We start from the raw sequence: 19,622 nt of genomic DNA, 5'->3' as shown, positions 1-19,622 counted from the left end.
CAAAACACTAGGCAAGGGAAAAAAGATAATGAAAATGTCTTCTAATTTCATAGTGCTTACAATCTAGCAGGGGAAATAACTACACATATAAAATTATATACTCTTAACAAATACTTCAATAAGTCAGTTTCTGTGATTTTATGGTACTCCCTATAGTGGTATGGACTGCAATCTCTCTTCTACTTCGCAATTTTTGTCTGTCTTTACATAAATATTTAATAGGGGGTTTTCCATACCTACTGGGTCCTTCTTCCAGGCCTTTTATGTTTTGCAGCTACCAGTGAAACACTTAGATAGTCCATATATCTATTATTCTTCACTCTTATTACAAAACACTGCCTTTTAGATTCATTTCATACATGTCTGTTATGTTATCTTTTATGCATCTTCTAGTGTACAAGTGATCCTCAGTAGTATGCTGTTGCCTGCTTTTCTTTGCATTTTGAGTAGCCTGAATTTGTGAAATCTCAGATTGTGGTGTTCTAAGATTTTCGTTTCTATATCCCTGAGAGAATGGTGCCACTGGGTCTGGTACATATAATCTTGGCCTAAATAATTTCTTTTCATTACATCTAGCCCCATACCCAAGGATTATGCAGTCTGTGAAGGAATATACCCTTCTTTATCAGGCTTATGTGAGTCAAGCAACCTTAGTAGTGTATGGTCACAAGGTGCAATGACTTGGATGATCTTGGGAATGTTAGTTATTAAAAGATTAACTTTTGTGGCACCAAGAAGATACAGCAGAAAGAACTTTCTTCTGTAGAGGCTACTATTCAAGCCCTAAAGATTTAGAAATGAGCCTTCCCAAAGCCATTTCATTTTCACTGATCTCAGCCTTGAATATTTACTCTTTTACCATTTGCTAGAATCAATCAACAAGCATTTATTAATCCTTTTTGTGTTTCAGGCATTGCCAGAAATCATTTGAATTTTATCATTACACATTTTTACCCTAACTCTTTGAAAGGCTGCCTCGGATCCAGTTGTTACTCCACAAATTTTTCAGGTTTATTATGATGTATTTGTTGGTAGGATCATACTGTAATAAAACTTAGAGCTGTAAGGAACCTTAGAAATAATTCAGTTAAACCTCCTCATTTTTCTCAAGAAGCCTAGGCTAAGTGTTGAAGTGATAAATGTCCATAGTTTTGCAGAACTAGGATATAAACCCACAGCCTCTGACCCTACACCTAGTATTTTATCTTCTGTACCACACCATAGCACCCATTTAAATAAAATATTGCATGAAAAGTACAAATTAAGCAAATAAATTAGGAGGACAAATATTTGAATTATGTAAACATTCTTTTATTTTTTAAATGTCTTTAATTGTTCATATAAGATTAATTACCCAGAAACAAACAAAAGACAACTTTGAAATTCTCACATAAATCTTTGGGAAAGCAATTTGATTTACACATAAGTTTTTAAAAGGGTAATTCCAGCATATCTCTTATTATATTCCATATAAATTGAGTTTTCAGTCAGGGTAAAGAATATTGCTTCTTATATTTTACAGATATTGGAATTGGATCCTGGGTTTTCTCTTACTCCAGGTCAGTAGCAAATTGAGATAATTTGTTTTATTTGATGCCTATTTCATGGCTCTTTTTTGTATTTTTATCCTCTAATTTTGCAATGGCAAATTAGGATTAATGCTATTTGCAAAAACTGCTTTGAATTATAATGAAGAAAGTTTCTATGGGAGTGAAATATTTTATTTCCCAAAGTAGAATAGTTAACTTCCCATTGATGATAGTATTTTCTTGGTAAGCCTGTACACTCAAGAATATCCAAAAGGTACATATATGGAGGTTTAAGATATATGTATCAGGTGTTGCTTTGAATTGCACAATGACAAACATCTGTCATGTAGTACTGATAACTTAACCAAAAATTTATTTTATTCAAATTTGGTATGAGTTATAAGTTGCTGTTTAAAATTATGCTTTAGACAAATTTTACCTAGTTTATCTCTAATTTCTCTCTAGAAATTCATCTTTAATCTTTTAAGCATTTTGAAAAATCCATGGTTTCTTGGACTCTTTCCTAGTCATACTTTTAGCAAGTAGTATCAATTTTAATTAAACAATTTAAGTTTAATGTGTCATCAAGTAAATGGCAGTTCCTCAGTCCCTTTCAAATCTTATAGCCCTGTTTTTTTTTATTTAACCTCATCTGTTCCATTTTTTTCTGCCTTGAAAATATTTGTTTAATTTTATACTGTTGATATTTTTCTTTGCATGATCAAGTTTTAATTTTAAAAGTGCTGACATTGACATGTCACTTCCTTCATTGATGCTTGATTTGATGACTTCATTGTAGCCATTTTGAGGTGAACCTCCAATTTCACCTTTAAAAACCCCTTTGGATTGTCAGGGATAGTGATACTTGATCATTTTATCCTGGAAGATGAGAGTCAGAGGTTTGCATTTAATTTTTGCTTCTTTGTGGACTTATATAGTAAACCTAAGTCAGAATAGTTTCATATTTTCCAAACTGCCTTAATAATGCTATTTATTGAACCCTGATATTTTTGTGAAGATCTTGTCATCTAGAAAATAAATCTCTCAGAAACTGTGTGAAATACTAGGTATTATTTTAAACTTTCTAATGAAGTACAAATGGTCTTATTTGAAAATTTAAAATGGCACAGAGATTTTACATAATGCATTATAAAACCAGAAGCAGAGTGGTATTTTACAGATTGATTAGAAACTAAGGCTTTTCATTCATGTTGCTGAATATTAGGATGATTGAGCTGTAAGGAAACTTAGATGTTATTCACCTCTCTCATTTTCAAATGACAGAATTGAGGCTTAAGGATTAATTTGCTCTAGGACACAGATAATTAACAACATTATCAGAACTAGAACTTGGTTCTCCTAATTCTCAGTGCATGGCACACTGTAAATATACCAAGCGGCCACTTCTATTTTTAGTGGTAGACTTGGTATATTTTAGTAGGTACTATTTACTCTAAAACTGTAATATTTTGAGGTAATGGGCTAAGTTGAGATACTCATTATAAATTTCCCTATAAACCATAAATCTATGTAAATTTCAACTGCCATTATCAAGATCCACAAGTTAAGAAAAAATACAGGCCTTTGGAGCTTGAAGATTTTTGGATCACTAAATGGACTGGTACCATAAACTATTATTGTATTGTATTTATTTTCTACTTGTAAAAGGTGAGACTACTGAAAAAAATATCAAAATATAAACCCGGCACAAATGAGGAGCTGTATTTCTTAATACAGATAAACAAATAACTTATTAATTTCATTGATCTTAATCAAACAGCAGCAAATTTATCTGTAATGTTTGTTGAAACTTTTTTCCATCAGAAGCTATTTAGTAAGTACCTCATGTTTTTTATTTTAGTGGATGTGCATTGTAGTGCCACGTAAACAGTCTTAAGAATGCATGCTATTTGGTGAACTGAAGATATATCTTATTTGCATAAGATATATTTCTTAGATATTTGAAAACTAAAGTCTTACTTTCAAAGGGCTCTTTTTTTAAAGCACTGAATGTGAATCTAGTAAATGATTTACAAGTGCAATGAAGTGTCTAACATGAGTTTACTTCTTTCCTTCTTTTTTCAGAATATTGAAAATGGACCTTCAGCAATGCTAAATCTACAATGGGAAGTGTCACACTTCGCTATTTCTGCTATGGATGCCTTTTTACATCTGTGACCTGGACAGTTCTGCTCTTTATTTATTTCAACTTTAGTGAAGTGACTCAACCTTTTAAGAATGTGCCCATCAAGGGGTCTAGGCCCCATGGGCCATTCCCCAAAAAATTCTATCCTCGTTTTACTCGTGGCCCAAGTAGACTATTAGAGCCACAGTCAAAAGTCAAGATTGAACCAATTTTAGAAAATCATGGTGAAGACACAGGCAAAGAAGATACAGAACTCTCTCCTGAAATGGGTAAGTAGTTTGATTTTCAGCTTGACATTGTTTATAGGCTGTCATTTCTCAGGATAAATATATATTTAGCTGCTAAATTGGAATCCTGCTGGTCAGCAATTTGGAGACTTGCTTGGCAGATATGAAACCATTTTGTCTATTTTCACATTACAGATCCACAGGGAAATACTGTTTAAACACCTGTTACTGCTGATGTAGGTCAAATTCTGAGTTTTGGGGTCCAGAATTATAAAGTATCACTAGCTATACCAATCAAAAGTAGGAACTTATCTTAAAGTATAATTTTTTGTCAGTGATATGGCTGTGATTCTGCAATTTATAAGGAGATTAACAAATTTAAGATACATTTATTAGGTGTATTGAGTCCTGTTCTGACTAAGGTATTTTAGAAGACATATGGAAGAACTGATTTCAGTCTAAAGAAAAAAAACTAAAAATAAAGGGTTAAAAAAAGAACCTTTGAAGAAAAATGAAAGGAACTGAGAATATTTAATCAGGAGGAAAGAAAACTGAGTTGAGAAATAAATTTAATAACTAATAGTATAAGAAGAAAAGAAAACTAAGGGCAGGAGAAAAAAAGTACTGAACATATATTTATGTATATAAAATTTTTTTCCTTTGATAAAATTGAGATTTAACATCTGCTTCTAGGCTGAATATTGTAAGTTATTATAAAGGAATTTGTGGAATTGCCATATTTTAAAAAGTACTTGAGGGGGCAGCTCTGTAGCTCAGTGGATTGAGAGCCAGGCCTAGAGACAGGAGATCCTAGGTTCAAATCTGGCCTAATTCACTTCCCAGCTGTGTGACCCTGGGCAAGTCACTTGACCCCCCCCCATTACCTAGCCCTTACCACTCTTCTGCCTTGGAGCCAATACACAGTATTGACTCCAAGACGGAAGGTAAGGGTTTAAAAAAAAAAAAAGTACTTGACTCACAACAACCTTGCCTAGGAGATTGTATAAAATTTTATCATCCCTATTTTACAGATAAGGAAACTGAGGTTTAGAGATGTTAAATCATTTGTATACAAACACATATATTTGTGTGTGTTTGTGAATGTAAAGCATGTTGCTTTACATACCTATTCATATACACATAATATGTGCGAATATATAAAGAGACAGACAAAAAGACAGAGACTGAGAAAGACACACTAAAATGATAGAATCAGTGCACTTGCAAGCCAATATTTTGTTCCTTATTTTAGATAGGATTTATCTAGTAACTTGACAGAGTTGAGGTATGAATCGAGTGCTGATTTTTTTGTAATATCTGGATGCAAACCCCTCTTTTGAAGCTTACTGGATTTGTAGCTAAGGGCAAATCACTAAACTTCTTTGACCCTCAGGCAATTCAATAGGAAGGAATTCTGCTTTCTGGTTAAATCACAGGGTCTAGTCCTAGTCATTTTCCTAAACTATTAAGGAGTCTATCTCTGGAATATTAATGGAAAACTTTCTTTTACTTTAAAACTAAAAAGAACAGAGTCATTAAAGACAGAAATAAAAAAAGTAAACAGATGGTAGTGCCTTAATTAGAATTGGATTTAATATTTTAGGATGAATTTTGTATTTGACTTTGAAAGAATCCAAAGAAAAATACTAAATATACTGAAGTACAAAATTAGTGGGAGGGAGAGAATAGTGTAGTCTAATTGAAAACAAATACCATCTGTCAAGGAGAATGATTATTTCTTTAAAGTAATTAAAAGGCACGAATGAAGGGTGATGGTAGTTAAAGATTTATTGGTGTCTCTAGATTTGTAATTTCAGTTGGAATCTGTGACATGTGACAAAGATGTTATTAATTTCTTAGAAACTATTGATGCAACTGTTTTTGTCAAGACATAGAAGAATAAAACTTTCTCTGGCTAGATTGAAGTACAAAGAATGTTATTGTGATTAAGATAGTTGTGGAAAAAGTTGCTAAAATAGTACCATAATCATTAAAGAATTAGAAGTTAAGAGTGGTGAGAAAGGTTAAAAAAGGAACAAGAATTACAGTAAAACTTTAACTGGAGTTCAGCTGGCCAAAATGTTTAATTATCACATTCTTCTTATATTCTCATTTCATCAGAGGATCATGTTAAGAAAAAAAATTGATACAAGAGGTTTATTTTTAGAAATAACACATTCAGAGGCTGCTAGGTGGCTCAGGATAGAGGGCCAGCCTGGAGATGGGAAATTCTGGGTTTGAATTGGACCTTGGACACTTCTTACCTGTGTGACCTTGAGCAAGTCATTTGATCCCAATTGCCTAGCCTTTACTGTTCTTTTGCCTGATACTTAGTATCTATTTTTTTTTAATTTTTTTATTTTAAACCCTTAACTTCTGTGTATTGACTTATAGGTGGAAGAGTGGTAAGGGTAGGCAATGGGGGCAAGTGACTTGCCCAGGGTCACACAGCTGGGAAGTGTCTGAGGCCGGATTTGAACCTAGGACCTCCCGTCTCTAGGCCTGGCTCTCAATCCACTGAGCTACCCAGCTGCCCCCCTTAGTATCTATTTTAAGGCAGAACATAATGGTCTAGTTGTTTTTTTAGATTAATATAGAAATTCACTGCTCTCATATTTTCTGCATCAGCCTTCAGAATATGAAGCACTTTGAAAAAATCTTACATTTTCTTTCTTTTTTCAAATTTTTAAAAATTATTTTACTTTTTAGAAAAATTTTCCATGGTTACATGATTCATGTTTTTACTTTCCCCTTCACCCTTCCCCCTCCATAGCTGACACACATTTCCACTTGTTTTAACATGTGTCATCAATCAAGACCTATTTCCATATTATTGATAGTTGCATTGGTGTGGTTGTTTCGAGTCTACATTCCCAATCATGTCCCCATCAACCCATGTGTTCAAGTGTTTGTTTTTCATCTGTGTTTCCACTCCTGCAGTTCTTCCTCTGAATATTGGTAGCATTCTTTTCCATAAATCCCTCAGAATTGTCCTGGGTCATTGCATTGCTGCCAGTACAGAAGTCCATTACATTCTATTTTACCACAGTGTATCAGTCTCTGTGTACAATGTTCTTCTGGCTCTGCTACTTTCACTCTGCATCAATTCCTGGAGGTCTTTCCAGTTCACATGGAATTCCTCCAGTTTATTATTCCTTTGAGCACAATAGTATTCCATCACCAGTGTATACCACAGTTTGTTCAGCCGTTACCCAATTGAAGAGCATACAAAAATCTTACATTTTCAAAGAAAGATTAAATTAAGTTTAGTAAATTGGATGGGAAGTATCACGTTTTAGAAAGATTTTTCAACAAGAGTTGAAATAGGGTTCAAGTTTTCTGGTTAACCTTTAGTTAATTAGAAAATTAAATTACCCATAATGGCTGGATCATACTGATTGATATTTTAATGTATTTTGTTTTGAGAAAAGAAAAGAAGACTTAACAAGTCACGTATGATGGCTTTTCTCTATTAATATGTTGAATATCTAAGTGCAGGGATATAATCCTTTAACTATTAAGCATTAGTCCCTTATTAGAGTATGGTTTCCAGTTTTGTTTCATTGTATTTTAGAAGAGCTATGTATCAACCGGGAGGGTATCTAGAAAACACAAGGAAACATTATGAAGAAAGGTTAAAGAGATTGAGATGTTTTGATTTGGAAAAGAGTAAAAGACAGAAGGAGATCTAGGAGTATAAGATTTTAAACAGAATAATAAAGCAATAATCATCAAAACTCTCAAGTACTGTCTAAGAAATAGAAAAGCAGACCAATAGAATAGAATAGACATTTAACATGGTTAGAGATTATAGTAACCTTGCATTTGACAAAAGTAAAGATCCAAGGTTTGGGGACAAGCATTTACTATTTTGTAAAGATTGTGGGGAAAACTGGAAAACAGTCTGGTAGAAACTAGGCATAGACCAATATCTTACACCAATAGATGTAGACATAAAGGAAGATAGCATAAACAAATTAAGAGGACATGGAACATATTACCTATCAGATTTATGGATAGGAAAATAATTTAAAGATAAACAGAAGATAGAGAACATTGTGAGATATAAAATGGATAATCACGATTACATTAAAAGATTTTATATGAATAAAACTCATGTAGCCAAGGGAAAAATTATAATCAGTATCCCAGATAAAGGTCTTCTATCTAAACTATATAGAACTTTGTCATATTTATAAGAATATGAGCCATTCCCCAATTGATAAATGGTCAAAGTATATGAACAGACAGTTTTAAGATGTGTATAATTAGAATTTTGTACCCCAAGACTCTGTTTCCCAGAATCCACTTTTGTCCTTACATTTTGGAGATAAAGTTTCTGTAACCCCACCCCCTTTTTCTCTTCTCCTACGTATGCAGTCAGGAAAAACTTTTCTTTACTCAGGCTTTATTCTTGTCTTTACTTTTCCTCTACTTTAAGTGATTATTAATAAATCTTATAAAATATAATACTTGGAGTTATTGGATATTAATTTTAATCTTACATTTCAATAGCTCTGTGGAAAATTCTTTAAATCATTGATGATAAGAGAATTGCAAATCAAAACAACTTTTGAGATATCATCCCACAACTGTTAGATAGGCAAAAATGATAAAAGAACATGACAAATGTTGGAGGGAATCTGGGAAAATGAGAACATTAACACACGTTTGGCATAACTGTGAACTGATCCAATCTTTTTGGAGAGCAATCTGGAATTATGTTCCCAAAATTATAAAACTATGTTTTGACCCAGTAATACCACTATTGCTGTATCCTAAGATGATCAGGGGAAAAAAAGGAAAAGAACCTATGTGTTCTAAAATATTTATAGTAGCTCTCACTGCGCTGATAAAAAACAGGAATTTGAAGGAATGCTCATCAGTTGGGAAATGGCTGAATAAGTTTTGCTATATGATTGTGAGGGAATACTGCTAAGCAGTGAGAAATGACAAGTAGGTTAATTTTAAAAAATGGAAAAACCTAAATGAAATTATGAAGAATTAAATGAGCAGAACCAAGAGAACATTAATTACATGCAACAACAGAAATATTGTTTAAAGAACAACATGATATAGTTTTTTTAATATATTGTGTTTGTGTGTGTGTATGTGAAATGTTTTCTCTACTTCTGGGAGGGGAAGGAAGAGAGATAGATGGGAAGTTTAATGTAAAAAACAAATTTAAACTAAAAAAAAGAAAATGTATGCTTCATTCTATACTTCTACTCCCTTGCTTTCCTTCTAAAAAGTCATGTTGCACCATTAGCTTCCAGGAATAATGATTCGTCTTTACATCGATTAGCATTCTGGTCTCTCAGTGTGATTTTCCTTGTTGTAATCATATTACAAACTGTTAGCTTGCTTCTACTTAACTTTCTCTGCATCAGTTCATATATGTCCTTACCTCTGGCTAATTATCCAAAAAGAGTATACACATCTTTAAATTACAGAACATTTTATCAAGTGTATGGAAGAAAACTTCTTAACTATTTGAGGCCCAAACTGGGGAGTTCCTTTTTCTAAAAAGATTCAAAGTTACCAGCAAGTCTTGAAAGTGGCCTGAATCTGAGGTCAAAGTTTTAACCAATGAACTCTTCATGTCCCTTGAAGTGTTAAGCTCTCATAACTAAATAATTGTAGTCAATATTTTATGTGTTGTCGATAGAGTTTGTTCTTAGATTCAGAAGATCTGGGTTCAAGTCCTTCCTCTAACTATGTGGCTGTGGACAAATCTTTTAACCTTTTAACTTTTAACCTCTCATTGCTCTAGGCAACTCTCTAAGCAGAGAAGTTGCCAGACTGTGTTAAGAGAAAGAATTTCCTCACCTGGGAGTTCTCTCCAGATTAGTGAAAACAGGTACAGTCCCTCTCTCTCCTTTTCTCTGATTTTGTATATTAGGAAAAATGGTTTGCTTCAGTAACTAGAAGATTTGTCTTCTAGATACAATCAGATATTTTAAGAATATGGTTGGCAAACAGGTGGTTGGTTATTTTTATGTTGCTGAAGAACTTGCTGGACAAATAAGAATTTTAAGATTTTACTTCTAACCTTAATTCATCTTTTTGAACTGGAGTAGCTTAGATCCAAAGAACGTGGTTTATGAGAGAGTGCATTAATGTCCCTTTTATAATTGTTGGTCTGTTATAATAGTACCAATAACCCTTTCCAGTCATGATATACTGACTTTAATTTCTTTCTTTTGCAGGTATGATTTTTAATGAAAGAGATCAGGAATTGAGAGACTTGGGCTATCAGAAGCATGCCTTTAATTTACTTATCAGTAACCGCTTGGGCTACCATAGAGATGTTCCAGATACAAGAAATGCAGAGTATGTTTGTCATACTAATTTCAGTTAATACAACTTAATATTGTTTCTTCATTTCAAGATGCCTTGAAAACAGTATTAAGATGTGTCAGTTTATCCAAATATTAAAGCGTATTAGGTGCTGCCTAAAATAGACTTCCAGATTTATAATAATTGAAGCCAAATGGTCTAAGATTGTGATATCATGATTCAGAATTTACTGGATTTATTTTAAAATAACATTAGGTGATCAATAAGTGAAAGGTCAAAATATATGTGAATAAACAATTTATCCAGGTCATATTACAAGATTAAGAAGCAAAAGTAACGAAATCTCACGACACAGTATGAGTTTAATTTAAAGGAGGATTAATTTCTCAGATTGAATGTTTAGCTACTGAATAAATGATGAAATATAAAGTGATTTTTTTTCTATTCAAAAAATGTAGGAATAGAAGAAAACCAGTTAAATGAAACTTGAATAAGTGTTAATGAATCAGAAGCAAGTAATTACAATGGAAGTTATTTGTCTAATGAGCAATAATTTTGTAATTTGTTCTTCATGTCATGGTGATGTTCTGATGTATGTTATAACACATGAAAGTAGGTACTTATTTGTACTTAGTACAAGAGGAAGGGTGGCTTGTATAGTAGAGACAATGAAGAGAGTCAGAATGTCTGTAGTTGAGGCCTATCCCTATCAATTAATCCCTTTGTGACCACAGGCAAGTTCCTTAACCTCTCTGAGACTCATTTTCTTCATTATAATAAGAGACTAATAATTCTTGTGCTCCTTGCATCTTAGTCTGCTCACTCTCTACTGTGTTCCCTGACTTCCCTGAGAATATTACTTTGGAAATTTTGACAATCAGGAAGCCTAACAAGTAAATAATGAAAACTCGATGTTGAAAGCTTATTGAAATACCTAGAATGTTTTCATTTCTGTTAAAAAAAAGGCAGAGTTTAGTTTACAAGTGATTGTACTCACTTTTACACATTTACCTTCCTGAACTTCAGTTTCTCAAATAGTAAAAAGGGAATGATAATACCCACACCTGCTACTCAGGTTTGTTGTGAGACTGAAACATATGTAAATATATGTAAAGTTTTCCAAATTTTAAAGCACCATGTCAGTGTTGTTGTTATTAATATTCTTAGGAGTATAGGCTCTAGAGCTGGATGGGACTTTCTTGATAATCTGATATAGCACCCTTATTTTACAGGTAAGGAAGTTGAGGCCCATCAAGGTTAAGTTACACCTGGGGTTACACAACTAGTTAGTAATAGGATGGATGCTGAACTCAAGGCTCTCTAATGCTTATTCAAGTGCTGGATATCATGTTTTCTCTCTTCATTCCATTCCATTTTAATTTCCATTGAAATGGCAATGCATAAGAACAGGGCTGTGCTCTACTTAAAACAACATAAAACCACTTAGATAAAGCTAATAAAATGTGGTTGCCAACCACAGGCCTAACATGGCTTGCTTTAATAATTAGCTGAGAATTATTTCATCTTTGTCCCATTGCTTACTTTCTTCCTGATTTCAGGAAAAGGTTCTTCCTGACCCCTTCTCCCCACCTCCTTTTGAAATTCTTTTAAGAGCCAAATTAAATGCCATTTCTCCCATATAGTCTTCACTGACTCTCCCCATACTGAAATTTAAATTCAAATGCCTTATAACACTTTTCTTTCAATTTATCCCATTTTCCTTTGTTGATACATATTTGTAAACATTTATCCTTTCCCACATGACATGGAAAGCTCCTTGAGATTTAGATCATTATTGTATTTTGCTTTGATATCCTTCCCTTTCTCCATATTGCCTTACTGATCAGAATGATTTACTCAGTCAACACTTTAAAAATATTTAGTTAAATTGTCTTTAATGTTTCATTTTTGAATTTGTTATTGATTCCATTTTTTATTTCATTTTTAGAATTGCTTGACCATCAAAACTGGCCTTCACTTAAAAAGTGAATTTTTTAAATTGGATTTTTCTTATTCATATTATTTCCTTTTGAAACTTCTAGTTTCCCCAGAAAAAGTGTGCAAGTTATTTGTTCCATAACAGTTTCAGTGTGGTTTTTGCCTGCCAAGCAATTTCCTGCCTTCTCCTTTTTTTTTCCTTCTTAAAACTCTTACTTTCCATCTTAAAATTAATAATATGTATTGGGTTCCAAGGCAGAGTAGTAAGGACTAGGTAATGGAGATTAAGTGACTTGCCTGGAGTCACACAGCAGGAAGAGTCTAAAACCAGATCTGAACCAGGACCTCTAGTCCACCCAGCTGTCCCTCCCTTCTCCTTTCTAATGTCATTTTCAATATATTCTCTTTACATTTCCAGTATGTTGAAATTTTCAAAACAAGATAAAGAGAATAGTCAAGGAGGGGAAAAAAGGAAATTTAGAAATAATAGAAGAAATCATACAAACTTGTAGATTGTTTATCTCTTTGTTTCCCTCTGTGTGTCTAAGAATGAATGGAAACAAGCAAGAAAAAGAAGCATGTTCATGAAGTTCAAATATCATGAAACATACAAAGCTTTAAAAATCACAGTTTTCTTATAATTGTATCTGTAGATGTAAAGAAAAATCATATCCATCTGACCTTCCAGCTGCCAGTATTGTGATTTGTTTCTACAATGAAGCTTTTTCTGCCTTGCTTCGGACAGTACATAGTGTCATAGATCGAACACCAGCCCATCTCCTTCATGAAATTATCTTGGTGGATGACAATAGTGAATTTGGTGAGTGAAATTATATAACTCTAGGAATAGGTGTTGTTCACCCAGGATGGCAAATACTTAGAATTTTCTTTTTTTTTTTCCAGCAATGGTGACAGTCATGTACACAGTTTGACTGTGTGGAAGGTAAATGGAAGGCAAAAACTAGTGCTCTGCACAAAATTCCAGTAGTTTTAGCTATAGTTAAATAGTCTAACTATTGAATATATCATAGTTTTAAGGAAATTGGAGTAGTTTAGCCTATGGACAAATTCAGTTATCCATATTCAGTGCTTGAAATTTGTTGCAACAGTTTGCATATGGCTGTTTTCAACTTAAAAATCAGTTTGTTTCAAAGGTCATTTATGAATTGCTTATTTGGAATTTATAATTATTTTACCATGATACAATTATGTAAATATTGGTTAACTTCTTGACTAGCCCTCAGAAGTTTATTTTAAGCCATAATAAACTAAATACCATACAGATGCCATGTAAACTACAGAAATAATTTAAAAAAACATAACAGTAAGGGGCAGCTGGGTAGCTCAGTGGATTAAGAGCCAGACCTAAAGATGGAAGGTCCTAAGTTCAAATCTGGCCTCAGACACTTCCTAGCTGTGTGACCCTGGGCAAGTCACTTGACCCCCATTTCCTAGCCCTTACCACTCTTCTTTCTTGGAACCTATACACAGTATTGATTCTAAGGTGGAAGGTAAGAGTCAAAAAAACCCCATAATTGCACCCCCCCCAAAAAAAGAACCCAAACATAGTAGTAACATCAAGTAAGAGATACTTTCTCTTTAATTGCAGTGATGCTGCTTGAGAAAAAATAGAATAATATGAGGAAGGTATTGGTCTGTGATCTCTAAGGGCTTATGTCTTCCAACTAAATTTAAGGTAGATATAAATTTTTATGGATATTCTGAAGGGAATTCTTGAACAGTTTCAAGGGTATAATTAATCATACTATTAATTATGTCCAACTTATTTGAAAACTTTTGGCTTTCATTTTCCTTGATATAGATATTTTACTTTTTAAAAAAATCCATAATTAGGGTTGATTTTTGGTTCATAGAAGAGATATTTTCCTCAGGTAACTGGACAAGAGAGAAGGGATGAAGTATGTATGTGTGTTTATATTTACATATATGTAAATCTGTAAGCAAGAATTTGCTTTAAAGCAGAACTAATTGATCTATGAGCTGAGAAAGGTGGGGAGAAAGGCTCTTTCTGTGCCCAGTTTCAGGGGGTTAAAAAGGAGAAGATATTATCACAGTTCAAATAGTTCCCCAGAGTTGTTATCACTTGACATCATTAGTCCAAGGACAGCCTGGACATTACCGGGCAGGTAGGTTTAGGTGTGGGTGACATGCAGTATGCCCTATGTACATATGAGTCACTCATAAATCAAGTGCTTGTAATTTGGGAAATATTTAGTTAAGAAAACTAATGCTGGTTATGGAAAATATATAATGGAAAAGTTCTTCAAGAGAGCAAACCCCAAATAGTCAGAAATTGTGAATACGTCCACTCTGTGTGAATGTGTGCCTTATTTGTTGAATAAATGATGAGAATGTGGCCTGACTCCATATGTGAAATAATGTGGAATCAACTCCAGAGACTCTCCACAACATCATGGATCCAACAGAAATGCCTCTGTTTGTCAGTGTCATCCCTCTGTGATCTGGTCCCAGCCTTAATTTGCAGCCTTAAATGAAGTAAGTCACTAAGCACTGATTGAAATGCCTTCTGGGCCAGGCACTGTGCCTCGTGGCCAGGACACGGAGTCTCTGGGGGTTCAATGGCAGAGACAGCATGCCATGGCTGTCCATGTGGGAGGCCAGCCCAGAGAGGAGATGCTCCCAGCCTAGGGGAAGGAGATGCAAACCTGAAGAGCCACCTGCCCAAGCTGAGTTTTGAGCTGAATCTGGCTGAAAGCCGCAGGAGCTGGTGTTAGGGGTGAGGGAGAAGTGTTGTCAGGCACAGCAGAGAGTAGTGCAAGGCAGGGGGTTGGAAGATGGAATTTCCTGTGTAAGGAACAAGTGGTTCAGGGCCCCTGGAGGGTATTTTACATTGCTTTCCTCTAGGCCCATGGGATTCAGCTCAGCCCGTCTCCTTCCTGTGCTCCACACAAGACACACCACTTCTAGGACTTGGCTCCCAGCCTCCCTCCTGCCTTGCATGGCTCCCTCCTCACCTTGACTCTCAGAATCCTTGGTTTCCTTCAAGGCTTCGCGTGTGTCACTTCATATAGGAAGCCTTTCCTGGTCCCGTTAGCCTCCTTCCTCCTTGGTCACCTTCAGTTAATTTTGTATCTTTAGTGTTTGCCTGAATATGTTAATATTGTCTCTTCAGACTAGACCATAAGATCCTCTAAGGCAGGGACTGTTTTACTTTGATCTTTGTCTATCTCAGTATCTATCATGGTGTCTAATGTATAATAAATACTAATTTTTGTTTTAATTGTTTTTGAATAATTTATGATATATCAGAGATTAAGATTTCCTTGATTAGTGACATAAGATACTAATGTCTATTATGTGATTAGTAATATTAGATATTTATAACTCTTACATGATTATTTTTACTCAGTTTTTTAAAACTATAATAAAATTTACTAAAAAACTCATCGGGGCCATTTTCTTTTTAATTAAAGAAGTAGTAGTGAATTATAGAATGGCTGAAGTTTTGAGTTTTTTTCCTCAATGATATTAGATAACTCATTGAATTAATGCAAATAATATTTGATTTAATAATTGAATATTTGATTAGAAGTTAGTTAAATATTGATATTTTCAGTGAGTGATAATTACCAAATGAAGAAACCATTCTACTTAACTTTTTAGTAAAGTATGTAGTAATAACTTAAATGAAAATATACATAAATATCAATAAACATCTTGTTACTTCAATATTCATGCATATTGTTTATTTTTGTAAATAATAAACAGAACAAAAGACCAAGTGGTCTTAAAAATGAGGCCTCCAGATATTTTTATATAAATTTCAAAGTGTAATAAGGAAAAATTTCAAATGAAGCAATTGGTCTGGTCTGTTTGCTTAAGCTGAAAATGTTCATGGTTCCTTCTGTAAGGGTTAAATTTAATAGTTGGATAATAATTTTATGAAATTATGTGGTTGCCAATATTAATTATATTTTGAGTCAAAAATTTATTCACAAATATTTACAAATAAAGAGGAAATAGTAAAGAAGAGAAATGTGAGGGGGATAACAACCTAAAGCTCTCAACCAGGAAGGCTGGTGGTGAGTAACCACGAGGCCTTCTCCAAGATGGAAGCTAGTCTCTTAGGAAACTAGGAAAGGAGTCAGCCTTTCCCTCACCCAAGGAAGTAGTCCAGGAGTCAGAGTCTAAATTGAAGCCAAGCTCCAAGTCCACAGTCCATGCCTCAAGCTCCCTTGAAGACTCTCCTCAGTTAGAAGGCTATCTCCAGAAGACAATCTCTTCAGACAATCTTCTCCTAGACCATCTTCCCAGACTGAGTTCAGAGCTTGCTTTTATGGTGACTCCCTGTTCCTGCCCCTCCTCACAGGGGCCAATCACAGCTTCCAAATAGTCTAGCACTGCCCAGGGGGCAGTATTTGTGGGAATCAGTTCACACCTGCTGGAGGGGTGAATACTCATTGAAAGGGTTCAGTTTCTGAGGGTGTGAACTCTTAAAAGAATTCACAAGTTTCTGATTGTATTAGAAAAAAGGGTGGAGCTCTTGAAGTATCTTGCAGGCTTCTCACCTAGCACTAAATAGGGTGTGAATTCACTAAGTGGTTTGGAGCTCCTTCACCTAGTTCAAGCTTGTGTTGATTCAATCAAAAGGTAGACAAAGGAGAGTTAATCCTGTCTTCACAATCTAGTGAGGTACTTAAGTTAGTGTGAACTCAGGATAGATAATAAAGAATTCTCTTTCACACTTCCTAGGGATTATAGAGTTATGAAGTTATATAATATTGTATGAGGCATGGTATAAAGTGAGAGAGGAATAGTGTTAGTTTATGCTTCACATTGATATAAAAATAGACAGGTTCATTATTTGTTCAAAGAGAGTAATTATCTGCTAGAGCTAGATTCAGTTGTTTGGAGGCATACCCATTAGAGAATAATCATGGTATTTTCTTGGGACAAATGTCTGTTAGAATATTTATTTTTGTTCTTCTGTCTACAGCTTTAAATAATTAGTTAATTGCTATAATCATAGCATTATTATTATGAAAATAATGGTATGTAAAGGTACAGAGAAAAACATTCAGTTCTTGAATTCATCATGCTTATTCAATTGGAAATGTATTCTTTTCTTCCCTTTTAATCTCTTTTAGTATAGGATAAGCATTACCTTTAAAATAGATACTAAAGTTCATTATAAAATGTGACATTCTATCATTTGTTGAGAAGTTTAGTTTTGTTTTGGTATTTGATGAGTATCAAAATATGTCAGTAGTTGTACTGCCTATGGATACATCTGCAAAATAAGTAATCTTTTGTCTTGTTTCAGATGATTTGAAAGGAGAGCTAGATAAGTATGTCCAAAAATATCTTCCTGGAAAAATTCAAGTGGTAAGAAATGAAAAACGAGAGGGATTGATTCGAGGAAGAATGATTGGAGCAGCTCATGCTACAGGTATAACATATTTATGTGATTTTCTTGTTGGAAAATGACGACTTCTATATCAGAGATGCTACTTTAAGTGCAGGGGTATATGATAGATTATAATATAGAGCCCTACTCTGCCTCCCCCGTTTTTAGCTGAGTAATATAAGATGTTCCTGGACCTTAACATAACTTAGAAGTATTTTTGACCTTTATAAAACTAGTAAAAGCTAGAAATTCTTACATGGCCATCTTGGTAATCCTATTTATTATTTGCTGTCCTCAAAATCTGTGTTGTGTGTGTGAGATGTATGTATGTTTGTTTTACTAGTTACTTATTTCTCCTCTAATTTCAATTATATTCTTTTTTGTGAAAAAGCTTTTTAATTTTACAAAATCTAAATTGTCCATTTTATCAAATGTAAAACTATCTGTTCCTTGTTTTTGTTCATATACGTGATAACTTGGAAATACAGAACTATTAAGTAGTCAGAAAACCCACTCTTTAATTAGGAAAAAGGGATAGGCTCATTATTTTGGCTACCACACAGATCCAAAGGCTCTGGGAACCATATCCCTGGGAGAAAGCACTGTGCTAAGTACTAACTCCAAAGGGAAACTGAACCTGAGAGTCTCTTTATACCCTTTAGGGAAACCTACAGAGACTAACGTAATGGTTGTTACACTAACCACAAACAGGTGTATAAATCTCCTAACATTCCGCAGCTATAGTATTAGGGAGCAATCAGCTGTAACAAATCAAATGCAAAGGTCAAACTGGGCTTCCTAAGAAGAAATCCAATAGAGAATTCTCAAAAGCAAACAAAAGTACTTAACATTTCATTATATACAGAACAGGTGTGTCTGGCAAGGGGGTGTCTCAAAAAGGCAGTGGTAAACTGAGGCATTCAGATTTCATGTTGACATATGATACCCATATCCAAAGATCCAAAAAATTATTTCTTCCTTGTTTTTCTAATTTGCTTATAATGATACCTTTTATGCCTAAGTCATATATCCATTTGAATTTATCTTGGTATACAGTGTAAGATACTGATCTGTGCCAAATTTTTGCCATCTTACTTTTTTTAAGTGATCAATTTCCCTTTCTTGATTTACAAATTCTGTTTTAAAATTTTGCCAAGAAAGATATACTAAAACGTCATCAAAAATTGCATGCATAGGGGACAGCTGGGTAGCTCAGTGGATTGAGAGCCAGGCCTAGAGACGGGAGATCCTGGGTTCAAATCTGGCCTCAAATGCTCCCCAGCTGTGTGACCCTGGGCAAGTCACTTAACCCCCATTGCCTAGCCCCCATAGCCAATACCCAGTATTGATTCTAAAGTGGAAGGTAAGGGTTTTTAAAAAATTGCATGCATAATTTAATATGATTTGGCCAAATATATAGCTATGAAATAGAAAATTAAGAATGACTTTAAAAACTTATATATCAGTATATATTTCTTTACCTCCTGCTCCAGGAACCTAGCTTGAATGTATTTCATTTCATACTGGAGAATACATATGCTGAATATTTTACCTTTTTAACAATTGTGACACTTTTTGAATTGTTTGCTCTTTTACATTCTCATTCAGTTGATTTAAAAATCCTTCAGCACACAAGTGATTCATGGGCACTAATGAATTATTTTACAGCTGAAATATTTCTATAGCAATTAATTTGAATAGTGTGCACCTGGAGTTTATATGAATTTATAAATTTTGCATCAGTACAAGAGGAAAAAAATACAGAAAATAAAGGAAGATGCAATGCACTTGGTAGGTTGTTGACCGAAAGAAAGGAGCACTGTCTTCAGCTGCTAATGGTTAGAAAAGCTAAGTCTCTCCAGCACAGAGCTACAAAGCATAGGGAAATAAAGAGAACACCAGGGGGGAAAATGTTTAAAGTGACTCTAATAATGTCAATGAAAACAGCAGTAAAAGCAACTAAACCTCATGTTAATCACGCTGAACAATTTTGGTCTTGGAAGAGCAGATGATTCCTTTCTCTTGTTAGAGGAGCTGGGGCATGCCAAGAGCATAATGTTGCTTGCCCTGTCAGGTATGGTTGCTTTGTTGGT

At 34.1% G+C, this 19,622-nt stretch overlaps 1 protein-coding gene across 1 annotated transcript in view; it reads left to right on the top strand.

Moving 5' to 3' along the window:
• Nucleotides 1-1,542: 1,542 nt before the first annotated feature.
• LOC123248987 (polypeptide N-acetylgalactosaminyltransferase 11) overlaps nucleotides 1,543-19,622 on the top strand; it is a 53,600-nt gene continuing 35,520 nt past the window's right edge. The window contains exons 1-5 of the mRNA XM_044677924.1: nucleotides 1,543-1,559; nucleotides 3,615-3,944; nucleotides 10,112-10,235; nucleotides 12,794-12,960; nucleotides 17,446-17,571. Of these exons, the coding sequence (XP_044533859.1) occupies nucleotides 3,653-3,944; nucleotides 10,112-10,235; nucleotides 12,794-12,960; nucleotides 17,446-17,571 (709 nt within the window). The 5' untranslated portion in view covers nucleotides 1,543-1,559; nucleotides 3,615-3,652. The remainder of the gene's footprint in view (nucleotides 1,560-3,614; nucleotides 3,945-10,111; nucleotides 10,236-12,793; nucleotides 12,961-17,445; nucleotides 17,572-19,622) is intronic.

The sequence above is a fragment of the Gracilinanus agilis genome, chromosome 5 (genome assembly GCF_016433145.1).
Source record: "Gracilinanus agilis isolate LMUSP501 chromosome 5, AgileGrace, whole genome shotgun sequence".
Taxonomy (NCBI): Eukaryota; Metazoa; Chordata; class Mammalia; order Didelphimorphia; family Didelphidae; genus Gracilinanus; species Gracilinanus agilis.
Note: the sequence above shows the minus strand (reverse complement) of the source record. Positions and strands in the feature narration are given on the sequence as shown.